Source organism: Penicillium samsonianum (assembly GCF_028829775.1).
Source record: "Penicillium samsonianum strain IBT 33392 chromosome Unknown utg000002l_segment0_segment0, whole genome shotgun sequence".
Classification (NCBI taxonomy): domain Eukaryota; kingdom Fungi; phylum Ascomycota; class Eurotiomycetes; order Eurotiales; family Aspergillaceae; genus Penicillium; species Penicillium samsonianum.
In genome coordinates this window covers 2,297,686-2,312,611 of record NW_026643260.1, presented here as the reverse complement: position 1 = coordinate 2,312,611, position 14,926 = coordinate 2,297,686, and the positions used below count along the sequence as shown (strand labels likewise).

Here is a 14,926-nt window from a genome sequence, read left to right as displayed (position 1 = left end):
ACCATCGTAAAGACATAGGCACGATCAGATTTACAGATCATGATCTACAGCCCTAGGAAACACTAATGGGAAAACGAGTGGAGGGATGCTTTCATGCATAGAGGATATCCCCTTGATATGCCTGCGATTTGCTGGATTCGTCATCATGGAAGACAGGCATAAGCCTTCTCTCAACCTATCATTACCCAATTCAAGGTTGGATCCCCTGTTTCAATCGGGTAAACAATGGACCCAGACCGGCACGCGCACGCTTGGATGGTCATGCAAGGGCGGTTTTGTACTCAACAAACCACCTCGACGCCCTTGTTGTTTATTCTTTGTCTTCAGGAAGTACTTGGATGAACCAATTGCCCGTTTCGAACACTCTGTGATTGTACTTCTATACATTCTTTTCATGCAAATCGACATTGGTTTCTTTGGACACTTGCTGCACATTGGTGGTGATCACACTACCAGGTACATAATTCGACATCTTCAAACCAGACACTGTCAAACCAGACACTGAATCTATCGAAGATGCGACTTCAACAGCCCTCCGGGACTGGAACTCCAGTTACCGAGAGTGCGAATGCCTTGCACCAGACGCCTAGTGATATCCCCGATAATGCCACCAGTGATGTGCCCAAGCGAATAGCCATCATCGGCATGTCCTGCCGCCTCCCAGGAGACGTTTCTACGACTGAAGATTTCTGGGACCTCTGCTCTCGAGGCCGAAGTGCCTGGTCGCCAATCCCGAAGAGCCGATTCAACGCTGATTCCTTCCATCACCCCGATCCCGATCGACCAGGCTCCTTCAACCCGGTAGGAGCCCACTTCCTGAAAGAAGACATTGGCCTATTCGATGCGCCGTTTTTCAACATTACACTCCAAGAGGCACGATCAATGGATCCACAACAGCGCATTTTCCTTGAATGTGTGTATGAAGCGCTCGAGAACGCTGGAATCCCGAGCCATGAGATCACCGGCCAAAAGGTGGGTGTCTTTGCAGGCGGCTCATATCCCGACTACGAAATCAATAACACCAGAGATATCACGGCTATCCCCATGTATGCTTCCACTGGAACCGCTGTGGCATTGCAGTCGAATCGGATTTCGTATCATTTTGACTTGAACGGGCCTAGTGTTACCGTCGACACAGCTTGCTCTTCCAGCTTGTCTGCTCTCCATCTGGCTGCTCAGAGTATTCGGAATGGTGAATGTTCCATGGCCATTGTGGGAGGATGTCACCTGAATATAACCCCCGAGGCTTTTGTCATGATGACACGTTCTAGGTAAGTGCAACTGGCAGTTTTCCTGACACAGAAGCTGATTGGTACTCCCTCAAAAGACTACTTTCCGACACTGGCCGCTCACATGCATTTGATCACCGGGGTACTGGCTTTGGCCGAGGTGAAGGTGCTGGATGTATTATATTGAAATCTCTCGAGGACGCAGAGGCTGCTGGAGACGCCATCCGATCTGTAATTATCAACAGTGGTTTCAACCAGGATGGACGGACCAGAGGCATTGCAACGCCGAATGGCAAAGCACAGGAAGCATTGATTCGTCAAGTCTATAAAGAGGCACAGATCGACCCGGCCTTGACAGGATTTGTGGAGGCTCACGGCACGGGAACCAAAGTTGGTGATCCACTCGAAGCCACTGCATTGAATGCCGTCTTTGGAAAAGGACGCACTCCGCGTCAACCGTTGCTTGTTGGGTCTGTGAAATCGAACATTGGTCATACAGAAGGAACTAGTGGCGTTGTTTCTGTGATCAAAACGGCCCTCGCACTTGAGCGAGGCTTCGTACCCCCAAACTGCAATTTTGAAAAAGCGAATGATGAGATACCCATGGAAAAGTGGAACATGAAGGTAAGACCAAGGACTCGAATTATCAACAAACCTTGCTAAGCACTCAACTAGGTTCCCAAGAAGTTGATGCCATGGCCTCGTGGCAAACCATACGCAAGTGTGAACAACTTCGGCTTTGGCGGGACCAATGCCCATGTTATTTTACAGCGTGGTCCCCGACACGAAAGCGACCTTGCATCAAACAACGATCCTCTTAAGCGCAAGTTGTACGTTGTCTCTGCGTACGATAAACAGGCTGCTCTTCACCTTGGAAAATCAATTGGAGCGTACCTCGACCTTTCCCTAGTTGGGTTCAACGACACCACTTTGGATAACATGGCGTATACACTGGGACAGCGACGAACATTCCTGCCATGGAGATTGGCGTCCTCTGCAATCCTCGGTCAGGAGCTGACTGCCTCGCTGTCTAATAACGCAGTGCCTGTTCGTTCTTCCAAAGAGCCAACTGTCGGATTTGTGTTTACTGGACAAGGTGCACAATGGCATGGTATGGGCAAAGAACTTCTGAGCACCTATCCGGTTTTCCAGAAGACCATGCAAGATGTAGATATTTGCTTGAAATCACTGGGTGCTACGTTCTCAATTATAGGTATGTTTCAACTCAATTAGGATACAGCGAACAGCGATATTATCAGACACTAACTTCCCACACAAAGATGAATTGCTTTTGACTGACCCCAGCGCAAGCTCTATTTCTGCCGCATATATGAGCCAGCCCGCTTGTACCGCAGTCCAGCTAGCGTTAGTTGATTTGCTCTCATCCTGGGGTATTCGCCCTAAGGCAGTGGTCGGCCATTCTAGCGGAGAGATTGCAGCAGCTTATGCGGCGGGCATTCTAAATCTCGACGAATGTGTCCGCGTGGCGTACTCTCGTGGCGTTGCAGCAAACCTCGTTGCAAATGACAAGTCTATTAAGGGAGGTATGTTGGCGGTTGGAGCTAGCGCCTCCGACATCCAGCAAATTTTGGATGCAATGCGAGGGAACCAGGCTGTTATTGCCTGTGTGAACAGCGAGTCAAGCGTGACTTTGTCTGGAGATGCGGAGGTTATCGCCGATCTGCAGACTGCCTTGGACAAAGAAGGGATCTTCACCCGAAGACTTCAGGTCGACGTTGCTTACCACTCTCACCATATGAAGATTGTGTCGCAGGAATATCGATCTCTGCTCGGCAAGATTGTGCCTCGGGACTCCGAGGTTCCATTCCACTCGACCGTTTATGGAAAATATGTTCCAGGAAGCACTTTGGATGCCTCCTACTGGGTCGATAATCTGGTATCCCGTGTGGAGTTTGTGGAGGGTCTGAAGAGCCTTGTGACCGATGGGCAGGCAGATATGCCAATCACCACATTAGTCGAAATCGGCCCTCACCCTGCCCTGCAAACACCCGTCAAAGAAATTGCTCAGAAATACGCCCCGAATTCCAATGTGCAATACCTTCACACCTTGAAACGCAAGGTAGATGCTATCGAGGCTGTTCAAAACCTCGCTGGCTCGCTGTTCACACAGGGTATGAATCTCGACTTCCAGGCTATCAACTTCCCGAACTTGAAAACGACGATAAGGAAGCCGGCTCTTTTGACAAATCTCCCTAAATATCCGTGGAACCACTCAGAAAGATACTGGTTCAGCTCACGGATAGGTGATAACCATTTCCATCGCCAATTCCCTCGGAGTGATATCCTTGGCTTGTTGTGCATGGAGAATGTCGACTTTGAGCCTCGATGGAGGAACATCATTCGTGCCGATGACCACCCTTGGATCCGCGAGCACAGAGTACATGATCGCACTGTGTATCCAATGACCGGATTCTTGGCCATGGCCATGGAGGCTATCTCACAACACGCACAGCTGCACCATGTCACTCCCGGCAAAATAGACCTCCGCGATATCTTCATTAACCGTGTCCTCACTATTCCGGACAACGCATCCGTGGAGACAATGCTCAGCTTGAAACCATCCCGATCAGAAGCCCCCAGCAAATCAGTCCTCGGCTGGCACGAGTTCAAGGTTTTCTCATGGGCTGAGGGGCGCGGATGGGACCAACACTGCAATGGTTTCATAATGGTGCAAGAAGCCAAGGACGTCAACCCTGTCGATGGGTCTCGACAGCAGCTCGAGAAGACTGCACGATTTACTCAACAGGTATTGGATATGCGAAATTCATGTAACGTGCCGGTGGACAGCAATGTCCTCTACGAGAATATCGCCAACGGTGGTGTCGATTACGGTCCTGTTTTCACAGGATTGACCGATGTCGCTGTCAGCGGGGATGATCTAGCAATGGCTACCATCCGTATCCCAGACACTAAGGCAACAATGCCCCACAAGCATGAGACTCCGTGCATTGTGCACCCTGTTACCCTTGATTTATGTAGTCAAGTCATGTGGGTTCTTCAGGGTTATGGCGAGCCTGGGGCGAAAATCACCCTTGTGCCCTCGCATGTCAAGCAGGTCTCCGTTTCGTTGTGCCACGAACTAAGCGCTGGTACTGTACTACAACTCTATGGTAGCAAGTCAGGAAATGATTCCGCAAGCAACCCTGAGACCAACCGCATATTCGCCACTGTTCCTAGCAACCCAGCGAATCTGCTCATTGACATCAGTGGTATCACTTTGGTGCCGGTGTCGAACGATATCAAAGGCTCAAAGGACACTTCGCCTGACCAGATTTGCTACAAGATGCAATATGAGCCCTGCTTCGACTTCCTCTCCGCCGACGATTATCGACAGCTCCCTCGCCCCGAGACTGATGTGGCTCAAGGTCTTGAACGAATGCATCAACTCGAATCTGTGGCAGAGCACTACCTCGCACAGGTGGTCAAGGCTGTCACAGAAGACGAGTTGTCAACCTTCGAGCCCCATCATCAAAAATTCTATCGTTGGGCCCAGAACACTTGCCAAAACGCGGGCATCAAAGATCCCTTGCCCCTTGACGTTCTCGAACATAACCGAACTGTCAATGGATCAGGTGAGTTGACCTTCAAAATGGGAGAGTTGCTCCCTCAAATTCTCAGGGGCAAGGTAGACGCCTTGACTGTACTTCTGGAAGACGACGGAATCGGAAGACACTACAGTGATCTTGACGCTCTTCGTGAGGCTTATGCCAATGCCTCCGTCTGCGTTGACAAGATGGCACATCAGAACCCTACACTCAACATCATTGAGATTGGCGCTGGAACAGGTGGTGCCACCATGCCCATTTTGCAGAGTCTGGGCGGAGCCGAAGGATCTACGCCTCGGTTCTGCCACTACACATACACCGATATCTCTCCCGGCTTCTTCGAAAAGGCGAAGACAAAGTTCGAGAGCTGGAGACATCTCATGACATACCAGACACTAGATGTGTCGGCTGATCCCACTGGCCAAGGCTTCATTAATGGCACATACGACGTCGTGGTTGCTTGCAACGTGCTGCATGCTACTTCCGACATCAGCCAGACAATGGCAAACATTCGAGGCCTTTTGAAGCCCGGTGGAAAGGTCCTACTCATTGAAGAAACTGTCCCCAAGGCACGCCACTTCCCGTTCGCACTCCTCCCTGGATGGTGGCTGGCCAATGACAAATTCCGCAAGGATGGCCCCCTCCTCACTGTCGAAGGATGGAGCAATGTGATGAAAGAAAATGACTTCTCTGGGGTTGACCTGTGTGTTGAGGAGTACCCTGGAGCATCTTTCCAATCTGGATGTCTCATGACATCCACCGCCAATACCCCAATAACCGGTCCCGCAGACGCCGGGGATGTTGTGATTCTCGGCATTGACTCGATCGGCAGCGTATCGTCCCTTATCCTCGAATCTGGTCTCAGGGAAATGACTGGTGTTGACCCCATCACTGCTATGGACTCTGATGAGGTTGATGTCACCGGCAAATGGTGTATTTTCCTTGGGGGAATGGATCGTTCGATCCTATCGCACCTCACTCAAGAAAAATTCCAGACACTGCAGCGTCTTCTGAGCCGGGCTCGAGGTCTGCTGTGGGTTGTTCGTCACAGCAAATCTGACCTGGAATCCCTTGGCACGAACATGGCAATCGGACTGGCTCGCACTGTGAGATCAGAGACTGGCCTCCAATTTGCCACGCTTGATCTGGGAGAGCGGGAGAACATGCCCGATGCCGATGCCGTGAGCCACATGCTCAAGGTGTTCAACGGAGTCTTCTGCCAGAAATCGCAGCTGGCCCAGAACGACTGGGAGTTTATTGTCCGAAATGGCAATGTTTGTGTGCCCCGCTTGGTTGATAACCACGCATTGAACCTCAATGTCCAGCAAGAGACACCAGATGCGCCTCCCCAGATGCAGCCTTTTAAACAAGCTCGCGCTTTACGACTTGCTGCTGGCGACGGAAAGGGTCTCGATGAGCTTTACTTCACCGACGATGTTTCCCGCAATGGATCCCTGCCGGAAGACCACATCGAGATCCAGGTCCACAGCACCGGTCTCAACTTTAGAGATGTCTTGATGGCTATGGGCCAGCTTCAAGGCGACAGACTCGGACAGGAATGTAGTGGAGTCGTGACTCAAGTGGGAGCTGCGGTGTCCGACTTCAAAATTGGAGATCGAGTCTGTGCAATGTCACCAGGTTCCTTGTCAACTTTCACTCGCTGCCCGGCCTCTGGATCCTGGGTAATTCCCGACAATATGCCATTCGAGATTGCTGCTTCCATTCCAGCTGTGTTCTGCACTGCCTACTACTCTCTCATTGACCTGGGACGATTGAGTAAAGATGAGAGCGTCTTGATTCACGCCGCTGCAGGAGGCGTTGGCCAAGCCGCAATCATCATTGCTCAAAGTGTTGGAGCTAATGTTTTCGCAACCGTTGGCAGTCTCGAGAAGAAAAACTTCCTCATGGAAACTTATCAGCTCAAGGAAGAACATATCTTCTTCAGTCGTGACATGTCGTTTGCACAGGGTATTCAGCACGCCACTGGTGGTCAGGGTGTGGACGTTGCTCTTAACTCGCTTAGCGGCGATGCTTTGCAAGCAACATTCGAGTGTGTCGCGCCATTTGGTCGCTTCATTGAACTTGGCAAGCGGGATATTACGACAAACTCTCGCTTGGAGATGGCTCACTTCAACAAGAACATCTCCTTCGCATCTGTCGACTTGGGAATGGTCAGAGAGAAGCGTCCCCAATTGACGAAGCGGCTGCTGCGTGATGCGTTTAAGCTGTTTGTCGACACCAACGCCCAGTCAAGGTGGTCTGTCACCACTCTTCCCATCTCAGACGTTGAGATTGGATTCCGGGCACTGCAGGGTGGACAAGTGATCGGCAAAATGGTCGTTCAGGTCACGGATGACTCCATGGTTAAGGTAAGTTTGCTCAGATCTACGACAGTCACGTTTAGAGCCAATGATTGCTAACCCACCATGCAGGTCCATCCCGCTAGAAGAGATGAAAATCTTCTCCGCGCAGACGCTTCCTATGTCATCGTTGGTGGAACCGGTGGTATTGGTCTCGACATTGCTAGTTGGCTGCCAGAGAAGGGAGCCAATAATATCATCCTGGTTTCTCGAAGTGGTGTTAAGACTGAAAAGGCAGAGCAAACTATCCAAGATCTTGTTCGCCAGGGTGTCAATGTGCAAGTATGTCGCTGCGACGTGGCGGATAAGCAGAGCGTGGAGCAAAATCTTGTTCCGCTCCTGGCTCGTATGCCTCCCGCTCGTGGTGTTGTATACGGCGCTATGGTTCTCCGGGTAAGTTTCTTAACACTAAACAACAAATTTGCGTCTTTACTAACCCCTCTATTAGGATACCCTCTTTGAAAAGCTTAGTTTCGCGGACTACCAGACTGTGATGATGCCCAGAGTCCACGGAATCTGGAACGTTCAACGGGCATTGACAACAACTAATGGTAGCGTGGATTTCTTCGTCAGCCTCTCGTCCGCCGCCAGTTTTGTTGGTAATATGGGCCAATCCCCCTACGCTGCCAGTGGAACCTTCATGTCCGCGCTCGCCCAGTACCCCGAGACAGCCAAGATGCGCTGTTCAACAATCGATCTCCCCATTGTGCGCGGAGTGGGATACCTCTCCGATGACCAGAAGCGCGAGGCAATCTCCAAACAGCTCGGCACGGAGTCCGTCGACTCTACAGATATCCGTGGTCTTGTGACTGCAGCAATCCGCAACGAGTTCGAGCTCTCATGCGAGGGACACTGCGTGGTTGGGTTTGGAGCTGTCAAAACCACACCCGCTAGCGAACAGCCCTTCTGGGTAAACGATACCAAACTGTCGCACCTGTTGCGCCTCTCCACTCTCGCTGGCGCGGGTGAATTGGCCGAGTCTGCGCAGAACGGTACTGAGATTTCGCCGGCACTAGCTATCCGGCAATCGAAGGCCCGTGAAGGGGCCGAGGCCATCGTTGGGGCTGCCGTGCTCAACAAGATCTCTAGCATTCTTATGCGTCCGATTGAAGACCTTGATCCTGCTGCGCCTATCACTGTCTATGGTCTCGATTCGCTGGTCGCCATTGAGATCAGAAACTGGATCACCCGCGAGTTGGAAGCTAATTTGCAGATCCTGGAGATTCTGACCAGTGAATCCGTCCCGGCACTTGCTGAGACGATTCTCAAGAAATCGGGTATCCTTACTTCAGACCTCAAGGCTGAGTGGGGCCTCGATGTGGCTGAAGGCCGAACCGGCCAAGAATGAATATTTTCCTGATCTACACTCTTTTATTGAGCAGATATCCTGCCAAGTATTGATTTCTTACTCTTTCTTTTTTTGGCAATGTGCTGTACTCTACAATCTTTTCTTTTTTTTTTGTTCATTTTATTTTGTTGGCATAAAGATTGAATACCCATTATTTCCTCTCCAAAACTTGCTTGATGTCTTATGGACTACTCCGTAACCAGCTAGCATTATGTAGGCCAAGGTCATACATTTTAATTATCACACTTTTTTACAGTGAGAAATATTCCCTATTGAGTATGTCAGCGACTATCAGTGGAGAAGAAGGCGTTGCCAATGCCCTAAGCGATGTCAAATCTCCGGTTTCTACTGGGGTCAACGTACTAGCAAGGGTATTGTCAGTTCCCAGGTGGGCCAATTGTTAGCCTTGTACGAGATGAAATGTCTCCATGAAGAACAAATTATAGAGGTTGCAATACATTCAAAATTTCCCCCTGTTGACCCGTAAGCCCTAGTGATATCTCTGTATTTCAGTTGGACAATCCCACTTCCTAAACGAGGTAGAGGCATTATGGCCAAATATATCTGTCACAACCGTTAACCTGTTAACCCCGTATTTTATTGTCTGACAGCTTCAAGTCCGGGGACTGTTTATCCAAGTTATCTTTTCACTGCCTACGGCAATCGAAAACAATCCATGGCCCATCAGGAGGTCTTTCAAGTACAGCTTTTCGGGTGGGAGAATGACCCAGAGGAAGAGCGCTTTAAAGTGTCTACATTGGATTATTTAACAGCTTGTACCTACAACAATTACGCTCTATTCTTTCGACTGGAAGATGCCTAAAAGAATCGAGCTGTTGATGTCTTGAAGGCTGGCCTTGAACGGACTCTAAGTCAAGTACGCCATCTCTGTGGGACAATTGAGAAGGACTCTACAGGTGGACATTCTTTTGTCAAGAAGAAGAACAGCGTCGTCAAATTCTGCGTTCAATGGCTGGACTCTCCAGATACCGGCAAGGATTGCCCATCATTTGATGAGATACAGGAGGGCAATTTCCGTACCTCAATATTGGGCGATCTTCAGCGATGGAGCGTGCCTCCTATGACATATGGAGAGAAGCCAGAAGCACACCCAGATAATAGTCCAGCGGTGGCAGCCCATAAAGCCAACTTCGTCCGTGGTGGATTAGTTTTCATTATGCACCATCACCACTATTCCAACGACGTCATGGGATGCGTTGGGCTTACCCACCAGCTAGCCGAGAATTGTTATGCAATTTTCCACCAGACAGAGTTTCCCTCGTGGGATGCTGGCTGCCTGGATCTGTCTCGTCTGACCAAGGCTGAAGTGCCCGAGGAATTGAAAGTTGATGGCCCACCGCCGCCTGAGATTCACCCGGATCATATCCCAGCCCAGAGTTTGCTCTTCCACTTGCCCAGGAACAAAGCAGCAGAGCTCGAGAATCTCGCTTTCCCGACAGATGGTACATGGATCTCCACCTACGATGCCTTTTCTGCATTCACCTGGCGTACGGTTACGCGACTACGGGCACCAATATTCAAGCCCGATCTGTCCGCGCCTCTATTCTGGGGAGAGGCTATTGACATGCGGCGGCGGTTCCACGGCCCCAAAGTCCCCCCACGCATCCAACAAAACGTTGTGGCCGCAGCAATGTCGCCCACGGCACCTTTCACTGCCCCGAGCGCAGCAGAGGTCATCTCCGAGTGGCCGCTGCCAAAGTTAGCCTATTATATCCGCCAGTTGACCGACAGTGTTACGCAAGAATCTTTGGACCTGGCACTGGAAACGGTAGCCACGGCACGTGAGAGAACAGCGCTGAACACCCGAATCGATTCACAGCCACCGATGTCGGTGCTCCAAACGGATCATCGCGACGCCAATGTTTCAAGTGCCGACTTTGGTTTTGGCTCCCCAGTTACATACCGTCATTTGATGGACTGTGTTACCCAAGGCGTTTTCATCATTTACCCGCCGCGCGACCTGTCTCCTGAATCGAATGACGGGCCTGAGTTCTCTCTTGCGTATGAGAAGAGCTTGAAGCAGGCACTCATTGAGGACCCGGAGTGGAATCGGTACTTTGAATATAGGGGTGTGGATGCCGTGGATGCTCGCTACGAGGGTACCTCTTCCGTGTAAATGCAAATATATTTGAGGAACGCAAGCTCAACTCAATCGGATATATGATACGGGATGTAGAACACTTTGACTTTTTCTAGCTGGATTGCAGTTTTTCCTTTCTGGTCAGTAACTCTGGACGAGGCCATAGTTGTGACTTCTGGAAAACGGGCGAACAGTAACCCAGACGAGAGTGACCCTTGTCGTAGTGGAGGAGATCTTACTTTGAGATAGAATGCTTGTTAAAAGCATCCTGCTCGTCAATTGCAATGGAAGAAATTTGTAATCTGTGATGAAAGTATGTAAACAGCTGACTGGTGGAGATTGTCTGATCATTAACAACCAAGCTTCTATATTTCAACCAAGCAAACATACAACATGACGGAGAATTTGACCTGAATATCTTCTGGTCCAAACTGGCACTGGTCACGTGTATAGATCCGATGTTCTTTCTTCGGCAACAACGCCCTCGGTGCTTTCTTTGCTGTAAATAACGTCGTCCTTTGCGATTTTGATTTCTTTACTATGAATTCCTGCCTCACCATGGAAATTTGTTACTATTTAGGGGTTTCCTGAGTTGTCTCTAGCAGAGAAACCTCCCCACCCCAAACATCATGGCTCACAACATGGGGAAAGAAGCATTCCCGCTCTTTAGGTACAATGAGTTCGACGTGGCAGCTCTCTGTCAAATTGCAAGCAAGATGCGACGGGGTATTCCGTGCACATGTGACTTGAATCAGCGTCCGCAACGAGGCGGCATTAACTGGGCTGTTTTCGTTTTATTTGAAGATGGCCTTGAATGGGTTCTTCGCTCGCCAGTGCAGAATCACCCCGAGCTGTCTCATGAGAGTGTCGTCAAACTTCTGTTAAGCGAAACTGCTACGCTCAAATATCTCAAAGCCTACACAGACATACCTGTTCCTGAGGTTTATTCCTATTGGTAAGCGAGCTGCCAGATAAATCCCGTATCATGGAGCTGATCTTCGGAAGTGCATATCCAGACAACCCTCTCCGGATCGCATACATTTTGATGAGCAAGGCGGAGGGCAAATCGTTGGAAACAATGTGGGAGGAAAATGATCTTCATCATCGTCCGGGATCACTCGAACTCAACAAAGTGATGTCTCAACTTGGCCACATTACATGGAAACTTGCCCAAGTCAGGTTTGCCCAAATTGGGTCTCTATTTGAAGAAAATGGTTATTTCGCTATTGGACAATGCCTATCAAAAGGCCACATACAATACAAAAGACATTCCTTGGGAATTCCTCGTGGACCTTTTGTCAGTGAGGGTGAGTTCTACTACAGCCTCATAGCGGCTTTGGTCAAGCACGCCGCAACGCTGCCGTTGGCGCACCATTGCTTCGCTGCACCGGTACCCTCTAGGAATGACTATCCTAACATGGATCTGTGGCAGGGTGCCCACGATCTTTGGAATGACTTCATCACTGTAGGACAAAAAGTTGACGGCGCAGCAAATAGAGTTGACTATGTTATTGCTGCCAATGCGCTCAAGCATTTGATCTCTCAATATGCGAGCAACTGGTCCGGAGTCGTATTTCCGGTCACCTTTGCACTCTGCCACCCAGATCTCACCATGAGCAACATATTCGTCGATGATCAATGGAATATTACCTGCATTATCGATTGGGCGTTCGCCACAACTATGCCCGTTCCCTTGCTTCTGGCACCACCCGGGTTTCCTCAGTCGCGGCACAAGCTAGACGAGAGATTCTGCCTTGGTTTCAGAGATGGCTTCAAACATGCAGCGGAACTCAACGCGCACAATCAACTAATGGGCTTGTCTGTCCCCAAAGCTATCCAGTGTGTTAAAAACAGCCAATTTGCTTGGTGTCTCACAAGGTTTCTAGCATTTGATTCCTCAGACGACCTTTCACTTTTTCGTACCATGTGGGAATCAGTCTACCCATCGCAACCGAAGCTCGAGTCATATTTCTTTTCACAAAGAAATCTACCATATTTTCGAAGCCTGTACAGAAGAACCGGACTCGAGGACTTGTCAAAACCTCGGATCGAACAATCAGAGAGTGATCATTTCACCAAACCCTTGACATTCGAGCTGTCTTTGGCTCGTCATTTGACAATGATTTCAGACTGGGGTCTCAACTATGACCTGTTCAAATGTGCTGGCCTCCGAGATACAGGGGAGATATTTATAACTGAGGGACGGCTTTGGCGATGGATTTTGGAATTCAAAAAGCAGCAACGCGACAGGTTCGGCATTGCAGAGTGCGAGTTTTGATATCAACAGTTCAAGAGGGATAGGCACCCAAATTGGTTATACAGTTGATACATCGGCAAGTGTATTATTAGGAACACAATCAACGAGAGTATAATTATGCCCACTCAATCCATGTCCCATTTTCCAGACCTCAACAAACTCACAACACAAGCAACCAAACAGTTCGTGTCTGACGAGAGTTGTTAGTTATAACCATTAACCTTATCCCGTCTAAATATCTTACTAGTGCATTCCATTCTTGGTGTACTCAGAAGAAGTCTGTCGGATTGGTTCGTCGAGTGCAATCGAAAGGCTCATCAATGAACCAAGTATCATGCTGCTGATCATAGACAATGGGATAGGTTGTATCAGGATCACAAAGCTTGTCGATTTTTGTCTCGTTGCCAGCACTGATAGTGAACCAGTAGTTGTTGGTATCATCGCTGACCTTCTCGCACTTGTAGAAGAAACCCGTAACCCCGGGACCAAAAATATCGCTGCGGAAGTCGACGGCCAACTTCTTGTTGAGATTAATGTTCTCGCAGTCCTGTCGCAAGCCCTCCACAGAGGCTGTCTCTGCCGATTCGGTGGTGTATCCCTTCGCTGTGTGGGTGCCGCTGGCTGACCATGTCGATGCTGGCAGGGATAGTTGTTTGGCAACATCAGCTAGTAGTAGGCTGTTTGTGACAGTTGCCGCGGAGCAGCCGATACCGGCGCTCATGATGCCCAAGGTCGTGAGTAGCATTGAGAACTTGATCTGGATCATGTTGAGTTAATTTGAAGTTGATTGTGATATAGTGGTTTGGCTGCTTGTATTTCTGGGGAATCTGTGATTTAAATGGATTTCTTTTGCACGGGGCATCATTCACCTTCGAGTTCCACTTTGCTTATGATAGGCATTGAATCTAGCATTGTCTGGTAAAAGTCGCCGAAAGAGGGTTTGGAGACACCGAGAACATGATGTAACGGTACGATCCATCCCCCGTGTCCGGATTAGGGTTTCATAGCCGCGTCTATGATACCCCGTTGCAGCAACCCCGGAATTGATCAGCCATTCGAATGACCCGATGGGCAGCATCGGGGTTATTTATCTAAAGTTGAGGCGTCCCAAGTACTTAACTTTATATCATCGTTCACTTTGCTCACACCACTGCAGGCAAAGATGCCAAGTCAGGGAGACTGGGAAATATTGACACCTGAGGCACCAAGATAATTTTCAGCTTTAACAACAGATTTGCCCTTTGACATGTTGTGCGTTCATCTTATTAACACCTACAAGAATAGTCGGCCGCATAAGTAGTCTTTTATGGTAGTCTTCTCAGATGGTCTTTAAGATGTCTTTTTGGTGCTCTTTTCGGATTCTTCTCAGTTGGTCTTTTCAGATGTCTCTTTTCATAGATATTGTCTTCCCCTTCTCAGTTTGTTAGCAGAAAAAAAGGGGGAAAAAGCATACTTTGTGCAAGAGACTTATGATATATATCCTTTGATTACTCAATACTGATATGATGCTTACTTGGAGTCTAATATTTTCAGTCAACATGAGCACTCGTTCGAGCCTATATTATCGAGACCCAAATCAGTTGACTCGTTACAAGAATTCCCGGCTTGCCTCAGTGAGAAATCCCTTGATTTTTCTACTAATGGAGTCTTATGCACTAGGACTTTGATAATCAAAGGGTTTGATACCTATAAAAGCACGTCTGGCCACGGGTAACCAGATTGCTGCCGACGGAGTATTGGCAAGAATGCACTCCAGCAAATAATCTATATGCGACATCTGTTCGGTATCACAGTGGCCCGGCTGCCGAAGATATTCCGCCGCAGATGGTCCGCCGAAGATATCCCGCTGATCGTATTCTTTGCACGGACTAATTAACACTCTTCCTACCTAGGTATATTATCAAAGAACGCCCCTATGCCCTACAGGGCTTGTTCCTAGGTTTTGAGCTTTGGGGTATTTGCGAGATTTGATAGGTCAAGCCTTGCATTATCTTATCTTCCAAGGTTTATTATGTACCTCCGGGGCTGAATTCTAGCGGAGACCTCCGACAGTCTTCTATATTTT

General features: G+C 49.1%; 4 protein-coding genes across 4 annotated transcripts; 3 read left to right on the top strand and 1 right to left on the bottom strand.

Annotated features, from left to right (window-relative positions):
• Window positions 1-516: 516 nt before the first annotated feature.
• On the top strand, window positions 517-8,588 carry N7471_002728 (type I polyketide synthase; the record flags this gene model as incomplete). The annotated part of the gene is made up of 6 exons (XM_057275448.1): window positions 517-1,271; window positions 1,328-1,853; window positions 1,905-2,442; window positions 2,510-7,164; window positions 7,228-7,548; window positions 7,604-8,588. The coding sequence occupies 6 exons, from the start codon at window positions 517-519 to the stop codon at window positions 8,501-8,503; spliced, it is 7,695 nt and encodes a 2,564-aa protein (XP_057140086.1). The 3' UTR covers window positions 8,504-8,588.
• A 591-nt stretch (window positions 8,589-9,179) lies between these two features.
• On the top strand, window positions 9,180-10,640 carry N7471_002727 (uncharacterized protein; the record flags this gene model as incomplete). The annotated part of the gene is made up of 2 exons (XM_057275447.1): window positions 9,180-9,279; window positions 9,337-10,640. 2 exons carry the CDS (start codon window positions 9,180-9,182, stop codon window positions 10,638-10,640), a joined length of 1,404 nt encoding a protein of 467 aa, XP_057140085.1.
• Window positions 10,641-11,233: 593 nt separating this feature from the next.
• Window positions 11,234-12,882, top strand: N7471_002726 (uncharacterized protein; the record flags this gene model as incomplete). The annotated part of the gene is made up of 2 exons (XM_057275446.1): window positions 11,234-11,559; window positions 11,610-12,882. The coding sequence occupies 2 exons, from the start codon at window positions 11,234-11,236 to the stop codon at window positions 12,880-12,882; spliced, it is 1,599 nt and encodes a 532-aa protein (XP_057140084.1).
• A 247-nt stretch (window positions 12,883-13,129) lies between these two features.
• On the bottom strand, window positions 13,130-13,627 carry N7471_002725 (uncharacterized protein; the record flags this gene model as incomplete). The annotated part of the gene is made up of 1 exon (XM_057275445.1): window positions 13,130-13,627. The coding sequence occupies one exon, from the start codon at window positions 13,625-13,627 to the stop codon at window positions 13,130-13,132; it is 498 nt and encodes a 165-aa protein (XP_057140083.1).
• Window positions 13,628-14,926: the final 1,299 nt, after the last annotated feature.